The sequence below is a fragment of the Macrosteles quadrilineatus genome, unplaced genomic scaffold (genome assembly GCF_028750875.1).
Source record: "Macrosteles quadrilineatus isolate MER2022 unplaced genomic scaffold, UCM_ALF_1.0 Scaffold_31__1_contigs__length_1484076, whole genome shotgun sequence".
Taxonomy (NCBI): domain Eukaryota; kingdom Metazoa; phylum Arthropoda; class Insecta; order Hemiptera; family Cicadellidae; genus Macrosteles; species Macrosteles quadrilineatus.
This window is the reverse complement of record NW_026542624.1, coordinates 217,343-230,005: the sequence shown is the minus strand read 5'-3', so window position 1 is coordinate 230,005 and position 12,663 is coordinate 217,343. Positions and strand designations below refer to the sequence as shown.

At 35.7% G+C, this 12,663-nt stretch overlaps 1 protein-coding gene across 2 annotated transcripts in view; it reads left to right on the top strand.

Moving 5' to 3' along the window:
- Positions 1–10,989, top strand: part of LOC129005722 (LIX1-like protein) — a 96,464-nt gene extending 85,475 nt beyond the window's left edge. For both annotated transcript variants that reach the window (XM_054434704.1, XM_054434705.1), the window contains exons 4-5: positions 1,959–2,135; positions 6,457–10,989. In XM_054434704.1, the coding sequence (XP_054290679.1) occupies positions 1,959–2,135; positions 6,457–6,693 (414 nt within the window). In that variant the 3' untranslated portion in view covers positions 6,694–10,989. The remainder of the gene's footprint in view (positions 1–1,958; positions 2,136–6,456) is intronic.
- Positions 10,990–12,663: the final 1,674 nt, after the last annotated feature.

The window sequence follows — 12,663 nt, the reverse complement described above, 5'->3', positions numbered from 1 at the left end:
ATTGTTTGTCCTCAACTGCTTATCCCCTTGTGTTATCTTGTGCTTGAACACCCTTTAAGTCTACATTTTCTGACTCTGGTTCTAGAGTAGGTCCCACTGCTTAAACTAAACTGTCACATTGTGTCATATATCATATCTCTGAGTTTCAAACCGTTCGCTACTCCACACCACAGTTGTGGTGTAGGTGCCATTGTTATTTTGTGCGAATCCTTCGCCCCCGCCAGCCTACAGGCTCTCCCGCAATTAGCCCATCTGGGGCGGCGGTGACGCAACGCGGAATAAATTATGTCAAAGAACATTCTTTCTCACAAGATACTGCCGCGGGAACTCATAAGTTGCATCGGGCGAATTGGAACCCGAACGGCTCTCTTGACTGACGATCCTGATCTATAATAAATACCTACCGCATAACTGTCCACTACGCTACACGGCGCGTCCGCCGACGCAGGCCAAAAACACGTCAGGAAAACGTAGGAAATGTATCGTGGATGTTTTGGGGTTAAAGATCACATCAAGTTTACTTTGCTGTATGATTTTCGTTGTGAATATTTTGTGGAACACTTGAATAGTCTGGATAGCCGAGTGGTTATAGTGCTCGCCTTCAAATCTGAAGGTCGATGGTTCGAATCCACACGAGATCGTTTCCAGACCCAGATGCCATTTGCCATTGGGCTATGAATTAATGATGCTATCTAACGAAAAGGTCGACGTTAGATAGTAAAAAGACCAGGGTTTGGACCGTTCCCTTTCAAAACGTAAAAAATGCCTCTGGCGTGAAAACACAAAATAAATAATAAAATAAATCCGTTATTCAATATTACATTAACCCTTTTGATTGCCAAGAGCTGACTCGATCCACTTTTCTTTAGATCGTGAGAAGTCATGTTTATTTTATATAGCTGACATTTTGTGGACGTTATGTGGTTAAATCAAGTCCCGTTTACAGCGTTTGTTAACGTGTGTGTTTTTATTGATCACTTTAATAACTGTATGATATCATAGATGAAGTAGTTATTTTTATTCTATGATGATATGCTGTAGGTATTTGCTGGTGTTGTATGGTTTTTGCTTTCATGTTTTGCATGTATGGTATGTGTTAGTTCACTAACTAAAGGCACAATCCGCTAAAGGGGATTGCTCGATGTCGCTCTAGCACGGTCTTTTAGAACAGAACCTACTTATTATACTATTCATCGACGGTTCTGCTTAGTTATTTAAATTTTTTTCTTCCCATGTTATTCTTGTGGAAAATATTGTAAGATAATTTTGTAGTTTGCTTGTTTGTGGATATATTTTTATCAAACTAGGAAAATATATTTATTGTATACTAAGCTATTATTATTTTACTAAAAACACTTTATTACCCTTCCTGTAGCAGCAAACCTAGGTACTTGTTAAACCTAATTTTATTTAAATAGATTTTAATTGAAAACCCAATCAGGCAAATGGAAATTTGCTTATTCTGCAGTTTTGCTGCGGCGGGGATATTTAACATGTTATTAGGACCGCTACTATATATAACCAAATTTGCAGCTTCGAAAGATCTGTGCTAAAATCAAAATCTTAGGACTCGAAAAACCGCACAATTCTTCTAACAACTTATAAACTTGGAAATACACTACCTACTGATAGTGCGGTCCTAACAATGTAATAAAAAATCAGAACTAGCCAATTTTAGCAATTTTTGCGATTTCTAGTGTACTATTTGATTGGCCAATATTAGTTAAATTTCTACTTTTACCTATACTAAATTGACAAAAATTATTGTGATTCTTGAAGCTTTTTAGCAAATTTCCCCTATATAGAGAAAAAGATATTACCGTAGGTGGCATGGTTAAGATTTATTTTAATGTCCTTCAAGTAGATAAATGAATGATGGTGCTTCATGGCAAATCTGTATGTGCATACCTATAATTTAAGACCAAATTTACCTATGGCTCATGAGGTCTTTTCTCCAGGGAGACCCAGAGGAGGCTGACAATCCCAACACTGGCATTGGAGCGTTCCGGTTCATGCTGGAGACAAACAAAGGCCGTACCATGCTTGAGTTCCAAGAACTTATGACCGTGTTCCAGCTGCTTCATTGGAACGGCAGCCTCAAGGCGATGAGGGAAAGGCAGTGTTCCCGGCAAGAGGTAAGCTAGTGGTTGTGTTCTTTGGGGATTCGTGAAAACTCTGGGTTATTAAGGGAAATCGTTCAAAATCTCACAGAACTGCGGCCTCAGGGCAATGTCCCTAACAAGAAGTAAGCTAGTGGTTGTGTTCTTCGGGGATTTCAAAATCTCACAGAACTACAGCCTTAAGGCAATGTCCCTAACAACAAGAAGTAAGCTAGTAGTTGTGTTCTTCGGGGATTTCAAAATCTCACAGAACTACAGCCTTAAGGCAATGTCCCTAACAACAAGAAGTAAGCTAGTGGTTGTTTTCTTCGGGGATTTCAAAATCTCACAGAACTACAGCCTTAAGGCAATGTCCCTGACAAGAAGTAAGCTAGTGGTTGTGTTCTTCGGGTATTTGTGAAAGCGGTGGGTTATTAAGGAAAAGCATTCAAAATCTCACAGAACTACAGCCTCAAGGCAATATGTTAACAAGAGGTATGCTAATGAAATTTATAAATGAAGAATAAAAAGTGTGGGTTATGAGGGAAAATTAGTCACAATATCTTAGTTGAGAGGGACAAAATGTTCCCAACTTCTAGTAAGCTCTTGAGGAATTCATACAAACTGTGTTTTATAAAGAAAATCCAATTATAATTTCACAGAATTGCAGCTTAAAGGCAATGAGGGAGAGGCAGTGTTCTGACAAGAAGCAAGCTACCAGGTGCTCTTGAGGAATTTGTGAAAACTGTTGGTTAAGAGGGAAAGTGTTTAAAATCTTATAGAGTTTGACTGTTTCAAGCAAATTTAAGAGATACTACTGAGTAGATCTTGTACAATTTGCGGATGCTTATGCGATTAGTGGAGAAATCTTATACAAAAATGAATCAATACGCTACGAAACCTCATATGGTAACGCAGGACGTTCCACCACCTTAACAATCAATAAAGTCTCAGGAATCGCACGAGACGGGTTGCTGGGATTATCCAAGAGTCGATAGTGATTACAATAGCCTCAGTATTGATAGTCTCGATTAATCAGAGCTCCGAGTAACTAGTGTCCCTAGACACCACACTTACAGTCACCGCTCTAGTCAGAGGAGTTTTTGGGGGACCGATAATTTTGATGTGACTCTGTGGGTAGTAATGACTTAAAATGCTACTAACTATTTCATTACATAAGAAAATAAACCAAGTAGCTTCACCCTGCTTACCTACAGGGTTACACATGGGAACCTGCATCAGACAAAGGGTTAAAGTAGGCGTAACCTATATCCCACAGAGTCTGGTCTGAGTTTACTAAAAGAAAGTCGGCTAAGGTTGTCAGTGAGAAAAATGAACAAAAAGGTTGAAACAAAAAAATAAAGCTACTTCTTGAACGTGAAAACAAAACTAAAACTTCTACAGGTACGGTTACACCAGAGCGAACAGGAGGGAACCAAACGTTCAATGGTGTTCGCTGTGGTTCGCTAGCATTCGCGAACACCTGAGAATGGGAGTAGTCTCACCAGAGTGAACACACACGAATCGTATGATTGAAACGTCATTCGCTTGTGCTCCGCCACCACAAGAACTACACGGTGACAATAATCCCTGTTATCGCCACTGTGCAGTTCTTAAACAGACTGACTGTTTAGTAAAAAAACTGCTATTTTTTTATTTAACAGTTTATAATCAGCACTATTAGGATCCCATAACACTGGCCTTGCTGTGTTTTCTTCAATCAGCTCCAACATCAGTCCACTCCATAGTTAAACAAAATAGGAATAATTAATTGTAGTACAACTAAAAAAACAACCTTTGACCTAAACAACTTGTTGTTAGCTGTAATGTAGACACCGGCAAGGACCAGACTGGAGTCACTCCGATGTGGTCACACTGAAGCGAGCACCGAACTCTGGCGAACCCGAATTTCCTTTGATCATTCACTCTGAAACCGACAATGGATGGACAATGGAAAAGCTAGGTGCGAACACGAACATGCGATTATCGAGCACTGCCGAACAGTTCCTGTTCGCTCTGGTGTAACCGTACCTTACCTTGTAACGTGGGCAATTTAAGCAAACTAGGCAACAGAAACCTGGGACAAACTCATGGGCGTCACTCGTATTTTAAAAGAAATAAAAATTAAAAAAAGAAAGTCTCTATACAAATTTAAAAACGTTAGTTTAAAAAGATTGTCACCAACTTCAATTTCCTCACTTAATTGGTTGGTTAAATAGCGATAGTGTGTAGTAGAGTTAGGCCTGAAGTCAAGCCTAGCCTTCGAATTACGATAAAGTTTTTCTAACTAAAACTGGAAGAGATCTAATTAAATAGAACTAAAATGCTGTCACGCAACTCACCAAATGACGAAACAGATATAGAAATGAACTTACACGTTTTACCACAAACTAGGAATACGACTCTTCCAAAAATTAACTTACAGAGGCGAGAAACTCACAAACGATTTTAACGACTATCCACAGCTGAGATCACAGTTTGAATGGCCCACTTCCTCTTTACTTCTCAGGACCAAGCAGTCAACATCAAACACACATCTGATTGGCCAGAGGTTACGAAATAAAGACAAAAAACCGATACTTGGCAAAAGGATAGTTAGAAGAAGAACCACGGAAGGGACGAAGAAGTAAAAACCAAAGTAAACGGAACTTTAGCATAAAAAGGAAGAAGTAAAACCGGCAGAAAAAAAGTAGTTTTACTTCCTGGATCCAGGATCTCAGTCTGTCGATGCATCTGTCACCTTGGTTACATTTCAAGGTTATGTTATTGTCGCGACATGGGCTCAACAGCGAACGTCTAGCTGGTTAACTTTACCAGGTAGTTCCGTGGTAATAAACTGTTTTTTTACTAAGATAGTGATTCCTTCCCTCTACCAACACCAGGTAAACTGAGGTCTTCTTTAGTAGTTCAACCTGGTTACAATACCTTCTGAAATTACCCCTTGCCCTTAACCAAATAGGCCTGTTACAAATAAGTTGTACTATGTTTTAACTTAAGTTGTTTTTTAACATCGCTGTAGACAAATCCGCGCAATACTGTATGGCTTTGTATGTTTGAGGTTGAGTCAAATTGTTTTCATCCTACCAAGATGTCAAGATGGGAACCCAACTAGTTGTGTTTTTACACAAATAAGGGCTAAGGATGAATGTACAATGGAGTGAGATGGATTTTGTAGTTTTTTACTGACTAAGACTAGCTATTTCTTTAGCCAATATTTATCCATCTCAAGCTCCTTTTATACTCTGCGGCACGCCGGACGCAGCTGCATTCGACGACAGGCGCCACATGTTTGTGCGGCAGCCATGGCATCGGTGGAGGTATCAGGGTTACCAACTTAGGGATTTCTATATTTACTTTAATCCTAGTACTATACGTAATTTTACATACACAAAACTTGCAAACTGATACAAAGAAAATTAAAAGAAAAACACCTACGACAGTGGCAACATAAAGTGAAATGGGGGTGGAGGCAAGGCAGTACCGTGTTGGGTTGAGTTTGTTTTGATCAGTTGGCAGCACTTGACAGCGCCGCTGCGGCCCCCCGTTGAGTATAAAAGCACCCATTTAACTCAATGCACTTGCAGGGCCGTCGAACGCAGCAGCGTGCGGCGTGCCGCACAGTAAAAGGGGCCTCAATAACAGTGTTTAACCCATTGGTGATGGAATAATATTTTTTTATTTCTCTAGTAATAATTTTTAAGTTATGTCTTTTATCACATATTTCAACACAATATGTCCATTTCTAAGCAAAATAAAGGCAAAAAAAATCTTTGCCCTCTTCCGCTATACCAATGTAAAAAGAAGCAAAAAAGGTGTTGTGTGTAAGTAAACCTTATTAAACTCATTAATGCTGTCACCTTCGACCAAATCCTGACAACTTTTATCTAAGATGAACTCTCCACTCCATCTAAGCTACATTAGCAGTCTCAACATGGATTGCAATGGCATGAATTGCCACTATAAGCACATGGGGAGCGAGCTGGTCTAGTGGTTAGAGCGTGGGACTCCAGTCCCTGAGGTCCCGGGTTCGAATCCCGCCAATCACCAATGGATTTTATCTAAGTGATAATGCCACAGCCACTAGGTCTAGCCTGAAGTAATGTGAAAAACAATTCCATGCTCGTGCCTAGCGTCTTAGAAAAAAAAAAGAATAAAAAACTAATCACATGACCATACTAGCGCTCATAGGTTAGATTTGGTGTACTACTTGAGCGCCAGTGAATAAACAGGTAGTTAAATTCATTTTAACAACATATAGGGAACAAACAGTTTTAAAATTGTAATCTAAGGATTGATTAAATATTTTAGTACTGAACAATAACAATTTTGTGTTTCTCTCACTTCCCTCTTGTCACAGGTGGTGGCACACTATAGCAACAGAGCGCTGGATGATGACATGCGCTCACAGATGGCGCTCGACTGGATCGCACGGGAACAAGAATGTCTCGGAGCACTTGGACGCGAGCTGAACCAAGCCGAGCGTGAGCTGGAAACCGCAAGGCTCGCCGGACGAGAACTTCGCTTCCCCAAGGAGAAGAAGGATATCCTTATGTTGGCCCACACCCAGGTCAGCGGAGGGTCACTGTCCAGCTAAAACTGCCAAAGTCCAAATTTGGAATTCCTTTTGTATAGTACGCGTGCGACTTTTCAATACCTAAGAAAATTTTGTGTGATTTAATGAATTTGTGATATGAAAATTAATTTTTGTCTGAGTAAAATTATTGGTGATGTTTGAAAATGAGCTGCCCATGTATATGGAGATTAGACATTTGTAGATTCATCATCGGATCTACTGAATATGATTTTAAGCTGTTCTATGTTCTTTAACTTCAAAGTGACTGTTTAACATTTATTTCCTTCACTAGCTTGAGAACTATTATGACCATACAAAACAATCAAAAGAGAGAAACACATAGCTGACATCTGTGATGAAACAGTTAAAACGATCAGATCATATGATAGGAATGAAAATCTACTTGCGGTTTCTATGATTATTTATGTTCAGCTGAGTCAATTTTTGTGTTTTGGCGTGTATAATAAACTTGAGTAAAACTGCTAACCTCTATTATGGGACATTTTACAAATTCGCCTATACATTTATTTTGTCCATCTGTGGAACCCATTAAGATAGAATTTTAAAACTTCCTTTTAAATGGGACTGCAGCCTTATAGTTTTGAATTTTATGTAAATTTTACCTATTTGAAACACAAATCCTTTTATTGTGGCTTAATTTCTCTTTATATGGTAAAGTAATTAACTTTTCTATTTTTATCATGAATTCTGTATTAAATTGTATACAAATATAAATTCCAAAAACGTTTTTATGAACTTCCTCTGTTAGTTGCGGTTCTAAAAGTGACAGTTAAATCGAGGTTCAAATGTTTTAAACTCCTTGAAGTTAAGTTCCTTGAAGTTGGAAGAGCGTTAAAAATATGGCAAGTGTTAAAAGTATGGCTCAGACATATATCCTTCAATAAAGGTAACTGAGCAAGACTTGATGAAATGTGATAAATTTACTGGATATGTTGATCTATTATTCCTTGCTTTTACTCACAAAATCACATTCTCTTGTTAGGTATTGAAAAGTCTGTTAGGTAAATAAGCTATCGTTATGTAAATTTTGAATCGGAAACGGCTTAGTAATTCAATGCAGTAGAAACTGATCTTCAGTGATCAAAATAACAGCCATAACATTTGATGGGAATACTTACAATAGAATAGTACTGTAATAGCCATTAAACATAGCCATATAATTATTAGATATAATTTTCTATAATGTAGTCAGCCAAATATGTCTAATAACTTATAGACTGTACTATACACCAATGTAAAATAGATTAACTCCACTTAGCAATAATACTGTATGCGATACATATTTTGGAAAGCAAAGTTATAAGGACTATTATTAAATTTGTGTCACCTAATATAATTAATACTTGTTGAGTCCTGTATATGTTGTAATCAAAAGATATAACTGAAGTTGATATTGTTAGTTAAATAGCCATTTATTTATTTGTTTCCTTAGAAGAGTTTTAGTTTAAATTGTTATACGATTTGGTATCTATTAATTGTTATAAATTTTTTTTGTTGTATCTTTTAATCAACCAATGATTTTAAATACGCTAACTCTCTCTCATTTGGAATGTTTGGGGTGGGTTCATTCTTGAAACTAAAAGATTATGAACCAGTTGAAGGTAAAAAAAAAAACTAATCCAAACATTTCACAACTATGCATTATTTAAACAAATTTAATTGACTACAGTTCACTTCTAAGCAATAAAGCAGTAATTTCCGTTCAGTGCTGGATGAACAGGTATTTGATTTTTACGGCTATTTCCAGAGTGAGTGTAAGTGCCCAAAGTTCAAACCATATGTAATCTGAACCATCCAAATTTCAAACCAGATGTAGTCCGAACCATCCGAATTTCAAACCATATGTAGTCCGAAACATCCAAAGTTCAAACCATATGTAGTCCGAACCATCCGAAGTTCAAACCATATGTAGTCCGAACCGTCCGAAGTTCAAACCATATGTAGTCCGAACCATCCAAAGTTCAAACCATATGTAGTCCGAGCCATCCGAATTTCAAACCATATGTAGTCCGAGCCATCCGAATTTCAAACCATATGTAGTCCGAACCATCCAAAGTTCAAACCATATGTAGTCCGAACCATCCGAATTTCAAACCATATGTAGTCCAAACCATCCAAAGTTCAAACCATATAAAATCCGAACCATCTGAGGTTTAAAACATGGGAAGTTTGAACCATCCAAAGTCTAAATCATCTAACTACAAGGGAGTGGTGCAGTTGTTTGGAATGCAATTTCTTTAAACTTAAATATGTTTTCCATCTCTTAAAGAAATTCTCCACCCTTGAAACAAAAGACTACATCACTGGTAAAGAAACCTTGTGAATAGAAATATTGTCCTACATTGTTAGAATATTTGGGTCATCAAAGTATTGAACAAGTTCTTTCTAAAGTGTTCCCCTTGGTTGTGGATTTTGATCCTCTTAAAGATGCATATCAATTTTGAGTTAATTCAGTGCTTTGCAATTTAACCCTCTGGGCATATTTTGATGCTGTCTTTTCTGTTAAATAATGCTCAGCTTTAAGAGTATCAAAACCTTTATAGAAATTGATAACTGGCTTTTGCTTTTGTATATAATGACTGATTTCCACGGTCGCGTGCCATGGAATTATATGTGATTTATTTATATATGTATAATATTTATAGAATTTATTTCTTGTGCCTTAACCTTTGGGCCTTGAAAATGTAAATAAGTCGTGTAATATTGTTAATTGTCAAATTGTGATTTTGTTAAGAAATTATTTATTTTATCGATAAAGATTGTAAGTAATGGAAACATCATGATGAAGAATGGTTGTTGAAAACCCCCTAAATTAACGGTGCTATTGTTAACAGGTTTTATTTTGTTTAAATATTTCTATAGATTATATTTAACCTCATCAACAATTAGTCAGTCTTTGAACTTATAAAATTTGGCTATCAGAGAAGAACTTTTACGCTGTTTTATTAATAATTTTTTTGCCATAAATCTCGTACTGATTTGTATTTCAATTGTTTGGCATACTCATAGTTCTAAAGAATGACTTTTACATCTGAATTTATTTTAATATTCATTAACTAAACTAGTTTACGATTGGATCTACTTATTTCTCTTTCCCCACATGTCAACATTGTTGACTACATTTTAATTTTTGTTATTTTTAGTCCTGAATAGTTAAAGCAATTATACCTTTCTTACACTTTCAGAAGCTGGTCAGGCACAAAAGAGATGGCAACGATTAAACAAATTTCTTTTATTTAACTCAGAAGCAGGGGATTCAAAAATGTTCCTTCTATTATTTATAGTTGTAAAATCATACCGGTTATGTCTTACTGACACTATACCTACCTATTTAATTTACAATTATGACTCAAATATTAGGTACTTTTAGAACATCTTAAAATCCAGTATTTAATATTTTACTTTTGCCTTTAAATTGTGATTACATTTCTGTCAACATTATGACAAAATATTTATGAAAAGGAAATAAATTACTAATTCTCATTCACAAGAACATTGAATATATGCGTTGTTATCTATGTAATATCTAATTGATCTCATAATTGTGTTTATTGTAATCATTACCCTGCATTATAGGCTACAGGGTGTTTCAGAAGTCTTTATTGGCGTTTTTGGGCTGGTTCTGGAAAAAAAACTAAAAGTTATTAAGTTCCCAGTTACACTATGTGTCACCATTTTATTTTACATGCATAATATTTCATCTTATGATATTTTAATAAATATGGTTTGGGTGTATGCCCGATCAAGGCTTATTTCATTAAAACATATTTAATAGGCTCTTTCAGAATTAAAAATGGAGGACATTTCAAATTTTCAAATAAATTAAAATGTCATTTAACAATCCATTTTATTAGAAAGCTAAATTATAAATCCAACCAAAATCTTCCAAATCGGTTAAGACACAACTGAGTTATGTCAAATTTTGTTTAGCAAAAACAAACGTGGAAACATCCATCGATGACCATGGAAAGGTACAGACATATGATGGTTTTTTTTTTTACACTTTTTACATAGCCCATTATTGTTTCTTGTTTAATTCATAAGACTGTAGTCATTTGGGTTTAAATTAAATCTTCTTATAAAAGTTATTAAAACAGTACTTACATTTTTTGACGATTCTACCAAATTTCTCTTATTTCAAATTCATTATTAAGAGCATTTTTGAAGTCCGCAGTCGGAAACTCATTTAATAATTTTTACAAAATAACTCTAATCAGAAAAAAAACCTTACGAGTTTTGAAACACCCTGTATTTTAATATTAAACATGTGTTGTATTTTTTCACGATGCAAATTGTTTTGTGCATAGCTTTTGTAATAAAAATATATTGAATATATGTTGAAGTGTTGTTTTTAGTACAAACTCCTTCCTTATGACTCAATTGTGTAATAAATTCAAATAATTATTCTGGACTAGTTACTCTGCCGAGCTTCTAAAGGGGAAAGTGGTTCTTCACTGTCTTTTCCAATGTGAACTACAATCATCCATTGGTGCTTTTCTTGACTTACCTGGTACTGGGACGGGTGGCGTCGTCCTGTAATCCAGCTACTAGGAGGTCACGAATTGTGGATATTTATAGGCATGCACTGTGGATGCGATACTCTCTGGTATGGGTTAACGTCTGCACGAGTGAGTAGTATGACTATCCGCAGTACTATCCTAATAATTAGACCAATAAGGCAAAAATGTGGTTCGGATTCCACTATAAACTGTAGGTCCATTAGTTGCCATTAACTGTATGGGCTATTAATTAACAGCTGTGTCTAAGGAATATGTCGGCCTTAGTCACTAACAAGACTACAAGATCGCACCACTCATCCTACACTCATCTCCATTCATACTTGGCTTAAAATACCTATTTCGTATGGTCGCCGTTTCAACGAAAAGTATTAAAGTTTTAAGTATTAAAGTATGTCCATGTCAGAAGGAAAATTTTAAAGGTGTTATGTTTTACTAGTTGGAACACATAAGACTTCTTCAACACTACATGGTTCTTGTTTCACCTAATTTTACAATACATTTGTCTGCAACATCAAGTACTGTGTTGTTGTTGTTATTTTTATTTTTTTACTGGACAATGGAATAATTTGTTATCAATTGGAAAACTTAAATACCACCTCACATCATATAAAAAAACGTTTTGTCATTTTTCATGGTGTGAAATATAAAATTTATGATAATAATCAAAACCTTAACCTAGGATGAAAGTAAACAAACAATTATTTAAAAAAATGTATCAGTTGTTAAAAATATTGAAGATGCATAAACTGATTATCAGTTTATGCATCTACAATATTTTTAACTATAGTTTGGCCGCTTAGAAAGCGACCTCCTCTAACATTGGTTTAGCATTAGCGCGCAGGTCGTTTTCTAAGCGGCCGAACTAAAGCTGTTTTGCCCACTTCGGGTAAACTTATAAATTAATTGTTAAATAAATTCATCACCTGTGATAGCTGTAAATCTTAGGGATTGTCGTTTATAAACAAACTACCAATATAATTAATTACTTATCCAAGCACTTAAATAATACCTATGCAAAATGCAGCTTTTCAACCATTACCATCTTTTTTGTCCCAAATAAAGTTATCTGGAAAGTACTGTTGTATTTGTTTAAGAAACAAAATTTCACCATCAGGATGATTACCAATGATAAAGCTATTTAAGGATTTAGACCATTGTTTTGACTGCAGTATGAAGAAAAAGTTATCTTAACGCATTAATCAGTGATATCTATAAGAGTCAGAAGATAAACTTATGTAAGCAATAGGTTTATATGCTTATCACATTCCATGGTTTTTATTAGTACACTAGCTGTTGTACCCGGGAAGAGAACACAAAATAGAAACCTTTTATCTTTACATCTGTTGCATATAATAGTTACACATCCGCCAACGCTTTTAGAAACAAAATTCAACTTTTATGGCCTTAATAGAAACGTTTAAGTTATGACTTTTAAATCTGGTAAGTAGTG